The sequence below is a fragment of the Pelodiscus sinensis genome, chromosome 24 (genome assembly GCF_049634645.1).
Source record: "Pelodiscus sinensis isolate JC-2024 chromosome 24, ASM4963464v1, whole genome shotgun sequence".
Classification (NCBI taxonomy): Eukaryota; Metazoa; Chordata; order Testudines; family Trionychidae; genus Pelodiscus; species Pelodiscus sinensis.
Window position 1 is genome coordinate 22,277,535 of NC_134734.1, and position 21,529 is coordinate 22,299,063.

Here is a 21,529-nt window from a genome sequence, read left to right on the forward strand (position 1 = left end):
TTGACGACTTGTGGGGGTTTTCTTTCACACGTCCTTGATTTCACTCTTTTGCCTTTGCCCCAAGAGCGCCTGTGCTGTGTTGAGAGATTCTGACCCACTTTTCACGTGGCCGGGCTGCCCCGTCTCCTTTGACCAGAGCGTTGCCTGATCCCGGCTGGCTCGCTGAGCAGAGCTGTGGGCAGGGTTCCCTGTGAGCTTGGGCAGAGTCAATCATTTAAGAAAGAACTAGGGACCATTGAGATCCTTTGGAGCGTGCAGCCTGGCCAGGCACTACCACCTCTGTGGGCAGGAAAACAGCAGCTGTTCCCAGGGTTACCCTCCACAGGCGTGGGTGATTGCCAGCCATTGGGAGCTGTGGGAGGCGGGGTCCCAGTCTGCGCCTCTTTCCGCAGCTCCCATTGGCCGAGAACGGCGATCCACAACCAACGGAGGTGGCAATCGCCAGTGCCTGTGGGGGCCCAGGTCAGTACAGCAGCAGTGGCCTGCCAGGGGCAAACCCTGAGGCACCAGATCCAGCCCACCCCTGCCTTAGGGGCCTTTTGACTCTCCCCAGGAGACTCTGGTCGCATCGCTGGGCACTGTCAGTGACACACAGGTCGGAGACACCGGCAGCCCTTAGAAATCACATTCCTTGGGCCACTTCTAACCCCCTGCCTGTGGCTTCCCCTTTCCTCAGTCCACACAGCTCCTCCCCCTGCGGTTGGGGCCCTGACCCAGGAAGGCTGTTGGGAATCCTTTGAGGTGCTCCGCCCATGCTCTGCTGTAGCTGGAGGCGGTGACATATGACCCAGTGCCTATCCTGCTGCTAATGGCCTTCTGAGCTCCCCTACGGTCAGGAACTCCTGTATCTCCCAGGGAAATGGCAACCGCCAGCAACACTTGCCTGGCTGGCTGTAACAGCCCAGAATCGCCTCTTGCCGACAGCTGCCATGTAACCTACGGAAAACAAGCAAACTGACAGGTGAGCCCAGCCCTCCGGACTGACTCTGAATTGCCATTACAATGCGTCACGTGACCCCAGCACTTGCATTCGTCCCCTCCATGCTGCAGAGATGGCCTCTGGCGGACTGTGTTATTACCAAATGAATTGAAAAGCCCCTGGATTAATCTCCTGCCTAGTGGCCCCCATTTCAGAGTCCGGAGCCAGCGGGGGGTTGGGTTGTACTTCCCCCAGAGCGTGCAAAATCCCATTTAGGTCACATCAGCGTCCCTTGTGTGATGCTAAGCATTGCACAGGGAGCTGCACGGCAGGGCAGAGCAGAGAGCCTTTTGTCCTGGCAGACAGAACAATGACCAGTTACCAAAACATGCCATTACAGTGTCACGTAAAGGGGGTGTAAAGGGTCTCTCTAGTCTAAAAAGCATTTAGAAACCCACTAGTAGGAAGGCTGGGTCCTCAGAGCAGTGAGTGCGTTGTGTGGCACCCACGGCTGGCCCGGGAAATGCCAAGCCAAATAAACCCCCTTGCTTTAGTGCCACTTCCACTCCTGTAACAATACCCGGCTTTGGCAGTCACCCGGACCGGAGCACGCGTCTGCCCAAGGCAGAAGGTCCGGGAGCTGGGCTCGCCTCCTACCCCGAAAAGGCAGGGCTGATGCCGGGGCTCAACAAGCAGATCCCCAGGCCAGTAGGCAAACAGCAAGTGGAGATCCATATTTCAGATCAGAGCCACTTCAATGCCTAACTTAACTGAGGAAAATCTTTCCAAGTGGCTTGGCATCAGGATGGGCTTGGGACCAGCCCTGAGAGGGCCTTTCCTCTGCCCCGGTATCCCGCCAGAGACACGTTGGATCCTTGGCTAAGCCTAGAACAACCAAAAAACTATGACTCTGAATATGTGCCCGGCCATGGACTCCTGGGCCCTGGAAATAAACACTCTCGCTTCAGGCCCTTTTCCGTCCCACTCCTTAATATCCGAGCAAATGCAGGTGCCTCACTAATTACAAAAATGACTGTAGGATGCCCCCTCCCATCTGGGCTAGGCTGTGGCAGTGCAGGAGACGTGCCAGCCGGTCAGAGGGAATTTCTGGTTTGCCTATAAGAGACACTGCTTAAGCCGGGGGGACATCTCTGGGAGTTTCTGGCCAGGAAACCCTTTCTTCTGTGGTCAGCTGGCTGCAAGAAGCCAGGTTAATCATGTTTTTTCTGTGCGATGCTACCTGGTAGCAGGCCTCCCACAGACACCAACTCCCGTGGCACCGTTAGGGGAAACCATCGGTTTATACGGGCAGGCGACCTGCCACGTAATCATGTCTGTACAGCGGGAAGGGATGGCTACAGAGGCCCTCAGCGGCCAGTTGTGGGACTCAAACACCGAGGCAGGTGTCCAGAGCCGTTGGGCGGCTCGTCGACCCCTCCGCAGCACGTGCGGTTTGTCATGGCCGTTGGCTGGTTTGCACTGGCTTTGTCCCCAGGGTTAAACAATTTGCTGCTAAATCTAAATGGCCAGCACCTGGGCACCAGGCCAAGCAAACTTCACCCTGGAGGTAGAGCAGGAACCAGGCCCCAGCCGTTCCCCAAGGCGGGTCCTGGCTCTGACACGAGGCTGTGTCCAGTTAATTAACTGTGAGTGAGGCACTGACATACCAGCCTGGTGCCCCTATACCAGCTGGGAGGGCGGCTTGTCATGCAACCCATGGGCCCTGGCTCTGCTTGTGCTTGGACTGGGGCAGGTACAGGGAGGGGGCGATTGCCTTCCTGGAGCATAAAGCCTGCAGCAGCCTCAACCCATGGACAAGATGTGGCATCCTGCATAGATGGGTCCCCTCCCTCACCCAGCAGGGCGAACACGGTGCCTGGTGCCTGTGGCACCCCCAAGCCAAGGCGTGTCCCAGGTGGTGCGGCGCTGTCAGCGGGTGACGTGGCAGCAGAGCCACTGGTGCAGGGAACGGGCTGAGCCGTTCGTGCCAGCAAGCCCCACCCAGGCCAGCGCTCGGCCCTGCAGGAGCCCAGCGGAGAAGGGGGTCCAAAGACGTTTCTATCAAGCCGGCATGACAGAGCGAGCGGGGCAGGGAGGAGCTGGCCCCATGATGAGCTGCCCTGAGTTTGGCCCCCCCAAGGGCCCTCGCAGCCTGGCGGAAAGTCCAGGGGCCCCTGTCCCTGGGGCAGGGCCGTGGCTGTGCTGGGGGGGCGGGTAGTCGGTAGCCGCTGCGGGCATGCAGGGAGAAGGGGAATAAAGCCAAGCGGGGGCCCAGCCACTGGCTCAAGCGGCTGAGCTGCAGGGTGCCTGGCGAGGGGGGCGGGGCGGCTTGCTCCTGGTGTTCATGGCATTCGCCAGCAGCACGCTGAGCAGCCAGGCCGGGGGGCTGCCAGTCCCAGCGCTGCTCCTGATGCCTGGGCCAAGTCCCTCCATGGCTGCGGCCTTCAGGCTCCTAGCTGGAAAATGGGCCTATTGCTGCCGGGGGAGCGGCGCTGGGCCGCCGGGAAGCGCTTTGGACGGGGGCTGGCTCACGTGGGGGCAGGAGCGGGGCGCGGGGGGGGGGGGCTCCCGTGTGGGCGATTCGCCCCCCCCCCCCAACACCAGCCCGACGCAGCCCGGGGGACCAGCACGACCCACTCGGCTCGCGGCGGCGGGGGCCCACCCACGTGGCCGGCGGAGATTCCCCGCGATCAGCTGGAGCGACCCCGCTACGCAAGTGCTGCAGCGCGCATGCTCAGTAGGCCCCGGGGAGCAGGCGCCCCCCTCCCCCCCGCCAGGGCCCTCGGGCCGCGTATCCGCCCGGTCCCCGCGTGCTGCGGGGTCACTCGCTCCGGCAGCACGTGACCCCCCCCACCCCCGTGCCCCACCCGCCTCCACGCCCCGGCTGTGCGACCCCCGCCCGCCCCGCCCCTCCCGGTGCCCCCTCGCCCCACAGCCCCGGGGCAGGCCGGGCCGCAGTAGCCCTTCGGGGGTGGGCACAAGTGCCAGGTGCCCCAGGAAAGCAGGAGCCGCCCCGGGGGCCAGGAGCCAGCACGGGGGCTGCACCCCCCCCCCCCCCCCCCCCCCATTCACCATGAGCCACCCACAGGCACCTGCGTTTCATTTGCACCTTTATTTCCCGGCCCGGCGGGGGGGGGGGCACCTTGGGCTGGGGCAGGGGCTCTGGGCGCACAAGCCAGCCCGGGCAGGAGCGGGCAGCCGGGATGCTGGGGCGGGCGCGGGGGGGGCAGCAGCTGAGAACGCACAGAACACACGGGGGGGGGGGGCTGGAGCAGGTGGGGAGGTGACGGGGGGGCCGACTAGCACCGCTAGGCGTCTGCCCCATGGCTGGAGCCTGCAGCGTGGCGCTGCCCCCCCCAGGCCAGACAGGTCCCGGAGCCCTTCGCCCGGCCTTCCCCCCGTCCCTCAAGCAGGGCAGGGGCGCTGCTGCATGCGGGTGGGCGCCCCCGCCTCAAATCAGCGAGGTGTAGCCCACGGGCACCAGGCCCGTGCTGGGCCCACGGCAGCAGCGGATCCAGTCCTCGTCCACGGTGGCCAGCAGCTGCAACACGTCCCCTTTCCTGAAGCTCAGGTGGTCGCCCGCCCCGGCGTGGTCGCACAGCGCCCGCACGGCCCTGCCGGCAAACAGCCTGTTAGACCGGGGGGGGGGGGGCTGCCAGCTGGGGTGGCGCTGGCCGGGAGGTTTTGTCCTATGACGGAATTCATGCCGGCAGCCTAGGGCGCGGGAGTCGGGTGACACAGGGCAAGGGGCCCGCCCAGGCCCAGCCACCATCGAGGGACCTGAGCCGTCAGCTGGAACCAGAGACCCCTTGGGACAGATGCAGCCCCCAGGGAATTAGACAAACCCCCTCAGAAATTCCCCCTCCCGCAGCCCTCTCTGCAACTCTCAGACCTGGATTAGAAGGGGGCTGCAGGCTGGGCTTGGGACATTGACATGGCTGCATCGGTGGGACAGCCCAGGGCTGGGCTGGCAGGGGCTGTGGGGCACCGGCAGGGCTGGGGGCGCAGGGCTGGGCTGGCAGGGGCTGTGGGGCACCGGCAGGGCTGGGGGCCCAGGGCTGGGCTGGCAGGGGCTGTGGGGCACCGGCCGGGCTGGGGGCCCAGGGCTGGGCTGGCAGGGGCTGTGGGGCGGGAGGGGCACCGGCAGGGCTGGGGGCCCAGGGCTGGGCTGGCAGGGGCTGCAGTCTTCTGGGTGGAAGACGACCATAGGGCCAGGCCCCAGCCCTGCCCTGGTGGGAACTCAGAAATGCAGCCACTTCGCCCGCCCCTGGCCACTGGCTTCTGCTGGGCACCTGGGCTGCTGGGGCGAGCCAGACGCTTTCTTCTCCTGCAGCTCCTGTGGCTCTGGCTTTTCTGGGGTTCCCCTCAGCCCCAGGGCGAGAACGTTGGCGGGGGGGGACAGCCAGCTGGAAGGCCTCCTGCCGGAGAGCAGAGGGGGGCGTCAGCCCCTGCGGGAACGACTCAGGGGGGGTCCCCAGGCCCCATGTGGGCCCCCCCAACACCCTGTCCTATTTTCAGTGTCTGAAATCTGGACACCCCCCCCAGCCACAGCCCCCAGGTCCTGTGTAAACCGCCCGACCCCGCGACGCTGGGTGCTAGCAGGCGGGGGGAGGGGGCGGAGCGACTGACCCAGCAATAGAGGGGGCAGCTCCTTCCTGCACCACCCGGGGTTGGACCAACGGCCTGTGGCCGAAGCTGCTAACACCCCAGGCCGCTTGCTGGACACAGTTCAGGGGCCCAGCTCCAGCACTGACCTGGACTTGGCTGCACCGGCGTTGGGGCCAGCAGGGAGGCCTCGGGCAGGCAGGCAGGGGGCCCCAAAGAGTCGGCCCAGCCAGCTGGGGGGCAGAGGCGAGGCCCCCGGGCTCCCCCCAAGGCCCGGCTCCTGGGACACAGGCAGGCAGCTCTTGCTGGCAGAGGGCTCCGGCGGCTCCGGCTCCCTGGGGCCCGTGCGTCCTGTGGCCCCAGCTTGCAGCAGCTGCTCTTCAGCCTGGGCCTTGCTGCAGGGTGTCGGACCCACACCTGCTCCCCCAGGCTCGTTCGCAGAGGCCTGGCTGGAGCCGTGGGGCGGAGCCGCCAGGCCGGAGCTGGCCCCGGCAGCCCCCCGCCACGTGGTGCCGCGGGCAAAGGGGACCCGTTCCTTCCTGGCCGTGGTGTAGACCTGGGAGGCCTGGCTCAGCTGCCCCCACCAGCCGCCCCGCCTGTCTCCTGCGTCCTGCGGGACAGGCCGGGGGCCGAGCTCCGGCTCGGGGGGACGCTCCGCTCCCAGAAGGGCCTGGCTGAGCTGCTCCCCCCACCGCAGCACCTGCCGGACGCTCTGCTTCAGGGAGCCGCCCGCCGGGGGGCTGGAGGGCGGCCTGGTGGCTGCGGCGCTTTCCTCCGAGCCCCCCCGGACGGCCCCCCCAGGGCCATGGCAGGGCAGCTCGTGCTCTGGGCCGGCGGCCCCCTCAAGCCGGTCACCAGGGCGGGCGGGGGGGGAGTCCGGGCGGGGGGGCAGGGGCCGCAGGGCCACGGGCAGCTGGGGGGGCTCGCCGAGCAGGTCGAGGTGGAAGGTCAGTTCCGAGAGGGGCTGGACGAGCAGCAGCAGCTCCCGGGCCAGGTGGGGGAAGGCGCCTTGGCTCAGGGAGAAGAAGGCCGTGGGCAGGTAGAGGACAGAGACGACGCCTAGGAGACACGGGCAGCGCTGGTGAGTCAGCAACCCCGCCTCCCCCAGCCCCCACAAACCCCCCCAGAGCCCCGCCTCCCCCCAACCCCCACAAACCCCCCCAGAGCCCCGCCTCCCCCCAGCCCCCACCCCAGAGCCCCACCTCCCCCAGCCCCCACAAACCCCACCCAGAGCCCCGCCTCCCCCCAGCCCCCACAAACCCCCCCAGAGCCCCGCCTCCCCCCAGCCCCCACCCCAGAGCCCCGCCTCCCCCCAGCTCCCGCAAACCCCTCCCCAGAGCCCCGCCTCCCCCAGCCCCACAAACCCCACCCCAAAGCCCCGCCTCCCCCAGCCCCCACAAACCCCTCCCCAGAGCCCCGCCTCCCCCAGCCCCCACCCCAGAGCCCCGCCTCCCCCAGCCCCCGCAAACCCCTCCCCAGAGCCTCCAGAAACCCCTCCCTAGAGCTCCCACTGCCCAAGCGCCCCACAAACCCCTCCCCAGAGCCCCACCCCCCAGCCCCCTTGTCCCTCACAGCTCCTAAACCTCCCCCCCGGAGTCCTCACCCCACAAAGTCCCCCACGTCACGGAACCACCCGCCTGGGCTCCCCACATCCCAGCGCTCCCGGGGGCACCAGGAGCTCTCCTGGGTCGGTCACAGGCAGCCCCTGGGGACAGGGGCAGGACGGGCTCCTGGAGCCCACAGGAGGAGCCCCAGCAGGGCAGGGCCACGGGGCCCCGGCAGGCCACTCACCTGGGCTGCTCTGCAGGTGGGCGAGCCACGGCTCCAGCTGCTTGATGCTGAAGGAGACAGAAAGGCCCAAGCTCCAGCGGCTGAGATGGACAGCCCCAGCCTGGGCCGTGCCGCCCCGCACCCCCCCCCCCCATCCTGCACCCCCCCTGCCCCGGCTCCTTCCCCCCCAGCCTGGGCCGTGCCGCCCCGCACCCCCCCATCCTGCACCCCCCCTGCCCCGGCTCCTTCCCCCCCAGCCTGGGCCGTGCCGCCCCGCACCCCCCACGTCCTGCACCTCCCCTGCCCCGGCTCCTTCCCCCCCAGCCTGGGCCGTGCCGCCCCGCACCCCCCCACGTCCTGCACCTCCCCTGCCCCGGCTCCTTCCCCCCCAGCCTGGGCCGTGCCGCCCCGCACCCCCCCACGTCCTGCACCTCCCCTGCCCCGGCTCCTTCCCCCCCAGCCTGGGCCGTGCCGCCCCGCACCCCCCCACGTCCTGCACCTCCCCTGCCCCGGCTCCTTCCCCCCCAGCCCGGGCCGTGCCGCCCCACAACCCCCCCACATCCTGCACCTCCCCTGCCCCGGCTCCTCCCCCCCCAGCCCGGGCCGTGCCGCCCCGCACCCCCCCCCCACATCCTGCACCTCCCCTGCCCCGGCTCCTCCCCCCCCAGCCCGGGCCGTGCCGCCCCGCACCCCCCCCCACATCCTGCACCTCCCCTGCCTCAGCCCACCCCACAGCCCATCTGAACTTCGCCTGCCTCAGCTCTTCTGCCCCCCCCCCCACCTACACCTGCCCTGCCTTGGCTCCTCCTACCTGCCTGCACCTCCCGTGTCGGCTCCTTCCCCCCACGCCCCACGGACCATAAACAGGAGCATGGCCAGAGATGGGCCCAGGCCAGCCCCACCCACCCACGGGAGCGCCTGTGAGCATGAGGGGCCCCGCCCACGCCCACGTGAGCACAGAGAAGGGCTCCGGGACACCAGCAACGGCCCCTTCCCGGGCCCGGCGCCCCCCCGGGACCTGGCACTTACTTGAGCAGGCCGAGGACGAAGGCCTGGAACCGCTGTCGGGTGCTGCGCAGGGGAGCCAGGCGGGACACCTGCCAGTAGAGCGCGTGCAGGGGCGGCGCGCCAGGGCCTGCGGGACGGGTGCCACGGAGCCAGTCAGCCGCCTGGCGGGATGGGGGGGCCGGCAGGGAGGCCTGGGGGCCGTGGACCCAGCCCCATGCCCCTCCCCACAGAGCAGAGCCCTGTTTGGGTCGGGGGGGGGGCAGCCGCTAGCGCTGCTGGGCCCCCGGCCAGCCCGTCTCGCGCCCGCCCACTCAGCCCAGGGGCTGCCCGGCGGAGAGGCCACGAGACGGGTCCCTGAGGTGCGGAGGGGGAGGCTCCGGAGTCCCCGTCCGTGGCCCGACCGCTGGGGCGGCTCTGGGGGCCAAGACTTTATTTGCATGTTCATTTGCATAATGACTATGCAAATAAAATGCTACCCATCCGCCCACAGCTTGCGAAGGGGTTTGCCGGTCCCGGTGTCAAACCGGTTGGGAACCGCCGCCCTGGAGCAACCTGCGGGTCCCGGGGGTGCGCCCAGGTGTCCCCCTCGGGGGGAGGGATCTCGGCGCAGCGGCCCCCGGCCAGGCCAGCCCCCTCCCACAACACCCCACCTACCCCGCTTCACCGAGGCCTCCACCACGCTCCAGGGCGAGCTCCTCCTCTGGCCCGTGATGACGTCCTTCTGGAAGGGCTTCAGCCCGTCGGCCACCAGGGCGTAGAGCGCCGGGCAGAGGCCGCGCTGCAGCAGGGAGCTCACCTCGGGGCTGAGCCGGCTGTCGCCCAGCTGCGCCTGCAAGCAGAGGGGCAGGGGGCGGTTCGCAGGGGCGAGGAGGCGGCGCCCATGCCCCTCCCCCTCTTCCCTGAGAGCGGGCAGGGCGGGGGGGGCTCCTCCTGTCCTTGGCACCCCCCCCCGGCTTCCACGGAGGACGGGACAAGCCGGCCACGGCCACACAGCCAGCAGGGGGGGGTTCCCAGGCAGCTGCCACCGGACCCACGGCCCAGGCCACAGACCCCAGCCCTGCCCGGGGCGTTACCTTCCGGACCAGGCTCCTTGCCGTGCTGAAGTGAGCAATGATCTTCTCCACCGCGGCGCTGAGGGCAACCAGCAGGGCTGCGACGGACAGAGACGGGCACATCAGGCCTGGTCGAGTCCCACGCGACCCCCCGCCACGGCCATGGAGGGCAGCCCTGTATCGCTGGGGCTAGACTGCAGCATGCCACACACTGACCCCTCTGCCCCGCAGTGCCCCCTGCTGGCTACAGCCAGACCTCCCACCGCCCCACCACAGCGCCCCCTGCTGGCTACAGCCAGACCTCCCACCGCCCCACCACAGCGCCCCCTGCTGGCTACAGCCAGACCTCCCATCGCCCCACCACAGCGCCCCCTGCTGGCTACAGCTGGGATCAGCCAGACCTCCCACCGCCCCACCACAGCGCCCCCTGCTGGCTACAGCCAGACCTCCCACCGCCCCACCACAGCGCCCCCTGCTGGCTACAGCCAGACCTCCCATCGCCCCACCACAGCGCCCCCTGCTGGCTACAGCTGGGATCAGCCAGACCTCCCACCGCCCCACCACAGCGCCCCCTGCTGGCTACAGCCAGACCTCCCATCGCCCCACCACAGCGCCCCCTGCTGGCTACAGCTGGGATCAGCCAGACCTCCCACCGCCCCACCACAGCGCCCCCTGCTGGCTACAGCTGGGATCAGCCAGACCTCCCACCTCCTCACCACAGCGCCCCCTGCTGGCTACAGCCGGGATCAGCCAGACCTCCCACCACCCCACCACAGCGCCCCCTGCTGGCTACAGCCGGGATCAGCCAGACCTCCCACCGCCCCACCACAGCGCCCCCTGCTGGCTACAGCCGGGATCAGCCAGACCTCCCACCGCCCCACCACAGCGCCCCCTGCTGGCTACAGCCGGGATCAGCCAGACCTCCCACCGCCCCACCACAGCGCCCCCTGCTGGCTACAGCCGGGATCAGCCAGACCTCCCACCGCCCCACCACAGCGCCCCCTGCTGGCTACAGCCAGGATCAGCCAGACCTCCCACCTCCCCACCACAGCGCCCCCTGCTGGCTACAGCCGGGATCAGCCAGACCTCCCACCGCCCCACCACAGCGCCCCCTGCTGGCTACAGCCAGGATCAGCCCCATCCCCAGCCAGCTCCCCCACCCCACTTCCCGCAGTGCCCCCTGCTGGCTACCACCAGGATCAGCCCCCAGCCCCAGCCAGCTCCCCCACCACAGCGCCCCCTGCTGTCTGGGACACAATCGAGCCCCAGAACTGGTGTCACTCCTGCTGCACCAGCCCCAGCAGTTTCGGGCCTTGGCCAGCAGGTTCACTGGGTGGGGGGTGGGGGGAACACGGGGCATTGCCATGGGAACCGCTGTCACTTTCGCAACTCAGCAGTCTAAGAATAAAGGTGCAATGGCAACGGGCAGTGACCATGGCAACAAGCTGGGGAAGATGAAAGGTGTTTGTGGAACCCGGGGCCTCCCCCGCCCACCTGGGCGCCACGTTTTCAGGCTGGGCCGCGCCCCCTGCTGGACAAGACTGGGAACATGATCCCCAAGGGTGCTGCCCGGAGCACCCCACCGCCACCGCACAGGCCAGAAAGGTGCCACGGGCAGGATGCCACTGCAAGCCCAGCCAGTGCGTGGCCGAGCCTGCGACTGGACGACCACGCTAGGGCCCCGTTCACCACGACCGGATCTAGCTCTTTGCTGAGCCCAGGCGCACTTTGGCCATCACAGCATCATGGGGCGGTGAGTTCCCCCAGTGCCAAACAGCTGGCTTAGCATGGGAACAGGTTAGCAAAGCGAGCCGGGGACGGATCCACTCCCTGGGAGGAGCTGTAACAGGGACTGTCCGACTTAGGAGAGACACGACTACGGGGGGATATGGAATTACGAAAGGTCCGGGGCCACGTGCCCAGAGAAGTGTTAGTTACCCCTTCACAGCCCACCAGAACCAGGGTCGCCCAGTGAAACGGCCAGGCAGCCGGCGTAACACACACTCCGGGAAGAACTTCGCACAACACACAGTCAACCTGTAAACACCGTGCCAGGGACGCGGTGCGGGTCAAAAGCGGGACTGGGTTCCGAGGGTACTGGAGACATTCCCGGAGGAGAGAACCATCTGACGAGGGGCGGGCGAGGGCTGGGGCAGGGCGGGCGAGGGGCGGCCGAGGGGCGGGCGAGGGCTGGGGCAGGGCGGGCGAGGGGCGGGCGAGGGGCGGGCGAGGGGCGGGCGAGGGCTGGGGCAGGGCGGGCGGGGGGCGGGCGGGGGGCGGGCGGGGGCTGGGGCAGGGCGGGCGGGGGGCGGGCGAGGGGCAGGGCGGGCCGGCCGAGGGATGGGCTGGGGCAGGGCGGGTGAGGGGCGGCCAAGGGGCAGGGCGGGCCGGCCGAGGGCTGGGCGAGGGGTGGGGCAGGGCGGGCGGGGGGCAGGGCGGGCCGGCCGAGGGGTGGGCGAGCGCTGGGGCAGGGCGGGTGAGGGCCGGCCGAGGGGTGGGCGAGGGCTGGGGCAGGGCGGGCGGGGGGCAGGGCGGGCCGGCCGAGGGGTGGGCGAGCGCTGGGGCAGGGCGGGTGAGGGCCGGCCGAGGGGTGGGCGAGGGCTGGGGCAGGGCGGGCGGGGGGCAGGGCGGGCCGGCCGAGGGGTGGGCGAGGGCTGGGGCAGGGCGGGCGGGGGGCAGGGCGGGCCGGCCGAGGGGTGGGCGAGCGCTGGGGCAGGGCGGCCGAGGGGTTACCTTTCTTCTGCTCCCACAGACGTTCACTGGCTCGGTCGGCATTTGCCATCCAGTGCGGGCCCGTCCCTGGCGCGCCGGCGAAGGACTGAGACTGTCGGACTAGAAAGAGAGCAGAGACCCGGGCTCAGCCCGTCGGCGGGGACGCTGTGGCACAGGGCCAGGCTCCGCACCCCCTGCCACCGCCGTGGCCCCCGGAGCTGGCAGGGGCCTTCCCCAGAGCCTTTCTGTGAGCAGCCAGACCAGCCCTGGGAAAGGGGGACAGTCCCTTGTTCACCCTTCTCTTGGCTACAGCCTACAGCAATGGGGCCGGGACGTCCCTGGCAAAGGAAACTAGGGGGCAGAGCCGGGGGGCACCCAGCCCCGCCCAGGGTGAGGGGGCAGAGCCGGGGGGCACCCAGCCCCGCCCAGGGTGAGGGGGCAGAGCCGGGGGGGTCACCCAGCCCCGCCCAGGGTGAGGGGGCAGAGCCGGGGGGGTCACCCAGCCCTGCCCAGGGTGAGGGGGCAGAGCCGGGGGGGTCACCCAGCCCTGCCCAGGGTGAGGGGGCAGAGCCGGGGGACCCCGCCCGGCACTGGGACTTGGGGCGCTGAGCTGGCAGCACCTGGGCTCAGCAGCTGTTCCCGACCCGCCCAGCCCCAGGCTCCAGGAAGCGCCTGCCCCGGCTCAGCAGCGGCTGCGGGGAGGCAGGGCTGGGGGAGGGGCAGCCCAGGGCAGGGGCCCCCCGGCCAGCGGGTCGGGACTCACCTCCAGGCCCCACCGGCCTGGCCTGGGACACTGACAGCAGCTGCCGAGGCCCCGGGGGCGGGGTGCCCGTGCCCAGCTGACTGGGGCTCTCCAATGGGGAAGCAGCAGGGCCCCAGGGCTGCATGTCGGGAGGGGCACAGCAAGGGGGGCCCATCGCCCTGCCCCGGTGCTGGGCCAGGGGGGGTCGGGGGGGCACAGCCATAGGGCCCATCGCCCTGCCCCAGTGCTGGGCCAGGGGGGGTCGGGGGGGCACAGCCATAGGGCCCATCGCCCTGCCCCGGTACTGGGGAGCCGGAGGGGACATGGCCATAGGGCCCATCGCCCTACTCCAGTGCTGGGCGGGGGAGGGGATCGGGGGGCACAGCCATAGGGTCCATCGCCCTGCCCCAGTGCTGGGGGGTCAGGGGACACAGCCATGGGGCACAAGGCCCCGGGCTCTGCCAGGCAGGGCTGAGAGAGCAACAGGGCACAGGACAGTGGGACGGAGGGACAGACAGGACAGACAGACGGACGAAGAGAGGGAGGGGAGGGGAGGGGGAGCAAGCACAGAGACTGCAGACGGCAGGGTGCCTGGGCACAGAGTCTCACAGGACCCCTCCCCCGCCCACGCCCGCTTCCCGCTGCTCTGAGCCCCCTTGGGCTGGGTGTGGCCGCGGTGGCACAGCTGAGCCAGCCGGGAGCCCCAGGGAGATCCGGCCCGGGGACGAGGCAGCCAGGTGGCCCCCGCATGGCACAAGTTGGCCTGCGCGGGGCACCCCTCGGAGCACCCCGCATAACAGGGCAGGGCAGGGTCCCCACCGCCCCGGTGGGAGCCGAGGCCCAGGCAGGCGAGGGGACAGGCCCGTGCTCAGACAGGCAGGCAGTGGCAGAGGAGGGGAATTAACCCTGGGTGTCCCGAGTCCCAGGCTCGCGCTCCCCACCAGGCTCCCCTTCGTGCCCCACTACGCAGCCTCCGGATCCCTGTGCACGGACCCCCGGGGAACCCGGCCTCCAGCCACAGGCCCCATCCGCTCCGCCCGGCGAGGACGAGCAGGGCTCAGCCGGCCAGCTGGGAACGGGAAGGGGCGGCTTACGTTGCTTGGGAGGTCCTGGCTTCGTGGCCCCTCTGCTCTGCTTTCTCTCAGGGGGGCGCGCCCCCGAGCGGGCGCCCGCCTGCCTGTGGGCACATGCCTCGCCCCAGGGCGCCGCGGGGACCTGCTGGGAGGGGAAGGCCAGAGTTGGGAAGGTTCTGCTTTTGGGGAAGAGCGGGGAGAAGAGCACGGACAGCTCCGGGCTGGCCAGGAAAGGCAGCACTGCCCGGTGAGGCGGGGAGTAGGCCCCTATGGGGGACAGGCGGACGGGAAGCAGCTCCGCCGGGGACAGGGGCCCCGAGGCTCCCCCCTTCTTGCTGGCCAGGAGGCAGACTTCGTCACAGGACACGGTCTTCAGCCGGGGCCGGAGGGCCGGGGGGAAGAGGGCAGGAGACTTTAGCTCAATGCTCTCCAAGCTGGAGGTGAGAGAGGGGAGCCAGGGCCCGGGAGGCGCCGCCAGGTCCGGGCTGGAGCAGAGAGGCTTCCCCTGGGCCGAGAAACGCAAGAGCAGAGGCTGGAAAGGCAGCAGCTGAGGCCTGGGGCAGCGAGACAGGGGAGAGCCAGCTGCAGGCAGGAACGTGGCAAAGAAAGGCAACCAAAACCGGGGGCACGCAACAGGAGACAGCGGGGGGAGGACGGGGGCCGGGGGACACAGCAGGGGGAGGACGGGGGCCGGGGGACACAGCAGGGGGAGGACGGGGGCCGGGGGACACAGCGGGGGGAGGACGAAACCAGGGTGGAGTACAGGGGCGGGTGAACAGTGGGGGGAGAACAGGGCCGGGGAAGAGTACAGGGCCGGGAGTACACGGGGAGGGGGGAGAATGGGATGGGGGGAGGGGGTACAGGGGCAGGGGGGAGAACGGGGGCCAGGGGTACACAGTGGGGGGAAAATGAGACCGGGGTGCAGTACAGGGGCAGGGGGACAGTGGAGGAGAATGGGGCCAGGGGTACACAGCGGGGGGAGAATGGGGCGGGGGGACACACAGCGGGGGGACGCAGAGAGGCAGATATGTGGGAGGGAGAACATGGGAGTGGCAATCAAAGTAACCAGGAAGCGGAAGAGGGAAGGGGTACCCCCAGAAATCCGAGCCAGCCATTCGCAGGGCAGCAGCGGCAGGGCGGCGGGGGGGAGGAGAGAGAGATGGAGAGACAGTTAGCACCGAGTCACAGCAAATCCAACCACCTCGCACCCCCGACCACACCCGGACTCGCCTGTGCCCTGTCGCCGGGCGGCCTGCAGGGGGCAGCGCTGGCCCCAGCCTGGCAGTGGCCCGTGTCCTTGGGAAAGGGGCAGTGGGGGCCCAGCCCGGGGGCCCAAGGGACAGGAAGAGGGAGGGAGGCGCCAGGCCAAGCAGCAGAGCTCGAGGGACCCCTGGAGGCAGCCTTCAGAGAAAGGGGAATTCAGTCCTGGCGTGCCCTGCGCAGGGCCAGCAATGTCCCATGCTCCCTAGAGCCTCCTCGGCTTGGCTCAGCCTCTCCGGGGCCCGCCCAGCGGCCATCACAGAACTGAGGCCTCCTCCAGCCGCCCCAGGGGAGCCAACGGGCACCAGGACCGCCCAGCCCGGGAGGGAGCAGCCCCTGCGGGTGCACTCAGCCCGGCTCTGGGATTCCCTGCACCGGAGCCATTCCTGCCCAGGGAAGCCCCTGCAGCCCCCAGATGGAAACAGCTGCCCCCCACCCCACGCAGGAGCCCATTTCATCTCACCCCAGGCAGCCTCAGCAAGGCCTCACGCCCAACCAGGCAACCGAGGGCATGTCCGAGGGCCCCTGGGCAGCAGCTGCTCAGGGACCCCCCAGGGCCAGACTCCCAGGTGCACCCCCCATGGCCTTGGAGCCTACCGGCATGCTCTGTAGCCAAGCACTCCAGCCCCTGGTGCCCAGCATGGGAGGGGGAAGGGAAGAGCAGCCGGGAGGGGCGCACGGAGCAGCTCGAACTAGGGGGGCGAGGAGGGGACTCCTCTCCCCAGCAGAGGGGCTCGGTCTCCTGCAGAAATCACCCGCACTGCAGAGCAAAGAACGGGCCAGCTCGGTGCACAGATGCAACATGCTTCCCCCCCTTCACTCTGCCCGCCTGCTCCCACGCCTACCCCCCCGCCCAGCCCAACGACCCCCTTCTGGGCATGTCGCATGCAAGCCGCCTCCGCCAGGACCCTGCAGCACCCCCCACCCCCAGCCCTGCAGCCTGCCGAGAATGGGGCAAGAGGAGCAGCAGGAAGAGCAGCAAGGGAGGGGGGAGGTTAGTGATGGAGACGGTGGGGAGGCCAGGATCAGGGGGAGGAAACCCCCTGGACAGGCTGCAGCTGCGTCCCCAGGGACCAGAGGCCTCCGTGCATGGGGCAAAGCCCAGCCAGCGGGCACGGGGAGAGGTGCCCCTGGAGCAGAGGAGGGGGAAATGCCATGCAAGTAGCTGGTGCCCTTACCCTCCAAGCAGGCTGGCTCTTCTCTCCTGGCCTCCCCTGATGCCCAGCGTTCCCCCTCCGGTGCCCGGAGCATCCAGCCCAGCACCCGCTCCTCACCGCCAGAGCCAGGCTCCTGTCTCCGCAGGACGTAGCCCTCCAGGGGTCGCCCCCCTTCCTCCGAGTCCCCCGGCAGCCCCTCTGGGACAGGCGGCAGCCCAGGTGCCTGGGGGCTCTCCCTACGTGCCAGCAGGTGCCCTCCCGCTGCTTCCTGGGGCTCGGGCCACCCCTGGGACGCTGCCCTCTCGCCCAGCTCCCCGGCCAGCCGGCCCCTCTGCTTGCTGGTGGCACTGCGGTACCGCAGCTCCTTGAAGGTGGTGACTTCCCTGCGGCTGCAGCCGGGGGGCTTGGTCGGCGGGTCGGGCTGGAGCGGGGGCCCAAGCAGCACTGGGCCCCCGGCGCTGAGCTCGGCACAGGGCGGCAACTCCGTGTCGGGGGAGAAGACAATCAACCAGTCGCTTTGGTCTTTGGCCTGCAGGGGCGGCAGCCCAGACGGGTTCCTCTTCCGCTTCTGAGCCAGCTCGTGGAAGGAGGTGATGGTCTTCCGGGCGGCCTCTCCTCTCGGCTCTCCAGCGGGCACCGGGACTTGGCACCGGCTCTGCGCCTGCAGCCCCCTCTTCGCCCTCGGGGGCACCGGCGGGGGCCCCCCACGGGAGCTGGGCTGCCCGGGGGCTGGGGCAGGCAGACCAGCCGGCTGGGAGCTCAGGGCAGGCAGGGCGTTACAGTTGGCGTCCAACTGGGCAGAGACCCTGGCGGGGAGCGGCTCTACCACCGTGCCCGGCCCATCCCCGCCGGGAGAGGCCGCGTCATCAGACAGGGAGCCGAGCAAACTTCCGCTGCCCAGGCTGTCCGGGCTCCCCTGGGCCCAGGGATCCGGCGGCTCTTGTCCCTGGAGGTTGAGGTTCGCATCTCTCCCGGCAGACGGCTGCCCCTTGCCAGTCGGGGAGGGAGCGTCCTTCGAGGGGCAGCGCCCGGGGGACGGGGCCTCTCCGCGGGGGACGGGCTTGCAGTACACCGAGACCGGGGTGTCGTCCAAGCTGAGATCCGAGCAGCTGCTGACCGAGGAGGACGAGGGCTCCGAAGGGGAGGCCGCCTCCTCCTCGCCGGGCAGGGAGGGGAAATGCACCGGGAGCCCCGGCGGGGGGCTCGGCCGCGGGTGGGTCGTGCAGCACCGGCAGGGCGCGGAGGTGGTGTTGGAGTTGGCGTCCACTTGCTCCGGGAGGCCTTGGCTCTTGTCCCAGCAGGCGCTGCAGCCCGTCGGCTCCCCCGGAGCCAGGGGGACGGGGCCTTCCTGGAGCTCGGGGCGGCGGGAGAGGTGCAGGCCCAGGGAGATGTGCTGCAGGTGGATGTGGTTGAGGTTGCCCAGTAAACCTTTCCTCGGGGACAGCATGGTGCCGGCGGGCAGCTCGGCCCTGACCCGGCTCGCTCCCCGCACGCAACGCCGGCTCCCTGCAAAGAACAAAGCGCTCGTCAGCCGCCACGGGGGGGGCAGGGGACCAATCTCTGGGGGGCCGAGCTGGGCAGCTCAGCTAAAGAGAGCAGGGGCGGGGTGCCAGCCAAAGGGGTGGGGTCTAAGCCACAGGGGCGGGGTGCCAGCCAAAGGGGCGGGGTCTTGGCCTCAGGGGTGTGGTGCCAGGGGACCAACGTCTGGGGGGCTGAGCTGGGAGCGCTCGGCCTCAGGGCCTCTGGTGCACGGCGGGAGCGTAGGCCCCTCCCAGGGGCTGCGGCTGGGAGATCGGGTGGAACCGGGAGAGAGGACATTGAGGACAAGGAACTAAAAGGATTCCCAGGCCGTGACATGGGTCCAGTGAGGGAACCAACCCCTCTGGGAGCCCCGTCACCCGCTGGGAATTCCCCCTGGACTGTGTCCAGCTTAGGGCTCTGCCGGGCCTTCCCGGCTGGGTAGGGCCTGTCCCCGGTGGCTCTGACCAGGGGCCCCGGGCGCTGTTGACGTCACACGGGCTGGCAGGGCGGGCGGGGACCTGCAGCGGCAGCAGGACGGAGTTCCCGGGGCCAGCGCTCGCCAGCCAGCGACTCGGCGACAGGCAGCCAAGGAGAGGATGCCCTTGAAGGCTTGGTCTTGCAGGGCAGGCTCCTGGGCTGTGTCCAAAGGGGCATGCTGGGCGTGGGGGTGCTGCGGGCAGGGCAGGGGAGTCGGGTGGCCCCCCCACGGGCAGGCCGCGGCGAGGACAGCAGAGCTGGAGCACACAGGGAACCGAGGTGCCACCGCTGCCGGGGAACGCAGGACCCGCGCCCCGTGGGAAAGCAGGTGGCATCCCCTGCCCGCCCCAGCGCCGCCAGGCCCAGCCCCCCATTTCCTTACCCCTCCCCTCGGCAAAGCCAGCGGCTGCCAGGGCTCTGCGGCGAATACGCGCTCAGCGGGAAGGGGCCTCGGAGAGCTGGCCGGCCTGGCGCGCCCATCGCTCTGCTCAGCGTTTGGGGGGCCCCGGCCCTGGCCCACCCCCACCAGCCTGATGGTGCCAGCCCCCACCTGTAAGCGGGGCCAGGGGAACCGGAGCTCTCCGGCTCCTTCGCCCCACCAGCCCCTGTGCTCGTACCGCCCCCCCCAGCCTCCACGCCTGCCCTCTCCCCGCTCCCCCCCAGCCTCCACGCCTGCCCTCTCCCCGCTCCCCCCCCAGCCTCCACGCCTGCCCTCTCCCCGCTCCCCCCCAGCCTCCATGCCTGCCCTCTCTCCGCTCCCCCCCAGCCTCCACGCCTGCCCTCTCCCCGCTCCCCCCCAGCCTCCACGCCTGCCCTCTCCCCGCTCCCCCCCCCAGCCTCCACGCCTGCCCTCTCCCCGCTCCCCCCCCCAGCCTCCACGCCTGCCCTCTCCCCGCTCCCCCCCAGCCTCCACGCCTGCCCTCTCCCCGCTCCCCCCCCCAGCCTCCACGCCTGCCCTCTCCCCGCTCCCCCCCCAGCCTCCACGCCTGCCCTCTCCCCGCTCCCCCCCCAGCTTCCACGCCTGCCCTCTCCCGCTCCCCCCCCAGCCTCCACGCCTGCCCTCTCCCGCTCCCCCCCCAGCCTCCACGCCTGCCCTCTCCCCGCTCCCCCCCCAGCCATCAATAATTCACAGGGAGGGATTGGTTCTCATGCCGACCGCAGCGCCCAGCCCGGCCCGGCTGGACCCTCTGCCATGCCCGGCCCTGCCCAGGGAGGGGGGAAGGGGGGGCTCCGTGGCCCTTTCCAGCCATTTTCTTCTGGCTGGGTGGGTCCCGTGTCGCCAGAGGGGGGGGGGGCAACAAGAGCAGGGACTGGCTGGCTTGGGGGGGAGGCAGCTGAGGCCTTTCCCCTCTGGGGCCCCTGGCTTGGATCCGGGCCCCTGGTCGGGGCGGGCCCTTGGGGGCTCCCCAGGAAAGGAGCTGGGGGATCTCAGACCAGCTCAAGCCGGGCTGCGGGCACCAGGGTCGCCCCACCCTAGGAACGGGAGGGGCTGGGGCAGGGGGAGGGGCAGGGCAGGAGGGTCCCAGACCCCCAGCTGCTGTGAAAAGCGCCGGGCCCTGCCCCCCCCAGCCTGGCTGCAGCCGCTCGGGACAGTCCGGCGGGGCGAGCAGAGACCCCCCGAGCTCACCGCGCGGGGCCGGGAAACGCCCCATTGCTCACCTGGGGGGCTGCGGGCTCCCCTCCCCCGAGCCCAGCGCCGGAGGGGCGGGTCCGACCTGGGGGGCAGCTGCAGCCCGGCCGGGGGCTCCGGGGCCGCGCCCAGGGATGCTCACCTGGCTCCGGGGCTCTGCGGCTGCAGCGGATCCGCGGCTCGCCCGCTGCAGGGCGGAGCCAGCGCCGCCTCTTAACCCGCCGGGCGCCGCCGCCAGCCCGCTCCGCTGGCAGCCCCCCCCCCGCCTCCCCCGCTCCCAGCCCCTCCCGGCCCGAGAACCCCCCCCGCCTCCTCGCTCCCAGCCCCTCCCGGCCCGAGAACCTCCCCCCCAGCCCCTCCCCGCCTGCCCCCCCCGCCTCCTCGCTCCCAGCCCCTCCCGGCCCCCCCTCGCTCCCAGCCCCTCCCGGCCCAAGAACCCCCCCCCGCCTCCTCGCTCCCAGCCCCTCCCGGCCCCCCCTCGCTCCCAGCCCCTCCCGGCCCGAGAACCCCCCCCGCCTCCTCGCTCCCAGCCCCTCCCGGCCCGAGAACCTCCCCCCCAGCCCCTCCCGGCCCGCCCCCCCCCGCTCCCAGCCCCTCCCGGCCCGAGAACCTCCCCCCCAGCCCCTCCCCGCCTGCCCCCCCGCCTCCCCCGCTCCCAGCCCCTCCCGGCCCGAGAACCTCCCCCCCAGCCCCTCCCGGCCTGCCCCCCCCCCGCTCCCAGCCCCTCCCTGCCCGAGAACCTCCCCCCCAGCCCCCTCCGCTGGCAGCCCCCCCCCCCGCCTCCCCCGCTCCCAGCCCCTCCCGGCCCGAGAACCTCCCCCCCAACCCCCACCCGGACAGAGAACCTCCCCCCAGCCCCTCCCGGCCTGCCCCCCCCTCGATCCCAGCCCCTCCCGGCCCGAGAACCCCCCCCCCGCCTCCTCGCTCCCAGCCCCTCCCGGCCCGAGAACCCCCCCCCCGCCTCCTCGCTCCCAGCCCCTCCCGGCCCGAGAACCTCCCCCCCAACCCCCACCCGGACAGAGAACCTCCCCCCAGCCCCTCCCGGCCTGCCCCCCCCTCGATCCCAGCCCCTCCCGGCCCGAGAACCCCCCCCCCCCGCCTCCTCGCTCCCAGCCCCTCCCGGCCCGAGAACCCCCCCCCCGCCTCCTCGCTCCCAGCCCCTCCCGGCCCGAGAACCTCCCCCCCAACCCCCACCCGGACAGAGAACCTCCCCCCAGCCCCTCCCGGCCTGCCCCCCCCTCGATCCCAGCCCCTCCCGGCCCGAGAACCCCCCCCCCCCGCCTCCTCGCTCCCAGCCCCTCCCGGCCCGAGAACCCCCCCCCCCGCCTCCTCGCTCCCAGCCCCTCCCGGCCCGAGAACCCCCCCCCCCCGCCTCCTCGCTCCCAGCCCCTCCCGGCCCGAGAACCCCCCCCCCCGCCTCCTCGCTCCCAGCCCCTCCCGGCCCGAGAACCTCCCCCCCTCGCTCCCAGCCCCTCCCGGCCCGAGAACCTCCCCCCCTCGCTCCCAGCCCCTCCCGGCCGGCCCGAGAACCCCCCCCCCGCCTCCTCGCTCCCAGCCCCTCCCGGCCTGCCCCTCCCCCCGCTCCCAGCCCCTCCCGGCCCGA

General features: G+C 71.2%; 1 protein-coding gene across 5 annotated transcripts; it reads right to left on the reverse strand.

Moving 5' to 3' along the window:
* Nucleotides 1-4,026: 4,026 nt before the first annotated feature.
* Nucleotides 4,027-20,220, reverse strand: RUSC1 (RUN and SH3 domain containing 1). 5 transcript variants are annotated; one of them, XM_075907959.1, is made up of 11 exons: nucleotides 19,956-20,220; nucleotides 16,320-17,804; nucleotides 13,903-14,463; nucleotides 12,088-12,186; nucleotides 9,376-9,452; nucleotides 8,957-9,131; nucleotides 8,324-8,429; nucleotides 7,316-7,362; nucleotides 5,674-6,583; nucleotides 5,212-5,337; nucleotides 4,027-4,533 (listed from the first exon to the last, which is right to left on the reverse strand). In XM_075907959.1, the coding sequence occupies exons 2-11, from the start codon at nucleotides 17,743-17,745 to the stop codon at nucleotides 4,371-4,373; spliced, it is 3,690 nt and encodes a 1,229-aa protein (XP_075764074.1). In that variant the 5' UTR covers nucleotides 17,746-17,804; nucleotides 19,956-20,220; the 3' UTR covers nucleotides 4,027-4,370. The 5 variants fall into 5 exon arrangements, with proteins under 5 accessions (XP_075764074.1, XP_075764076.1, XP_075764075.1 ...); XM_075907961.1 differs by having other exon boundaries at nucleotides 20,069-20,187; XM_075907960.1 differs by lacking the exon at nucleotides 19,956-20,220 and adding an exon at nucleotides 18,679-18,945.
* Nucleotides 20,221-21,529: the final 1,309 nt, after the last annotated feature.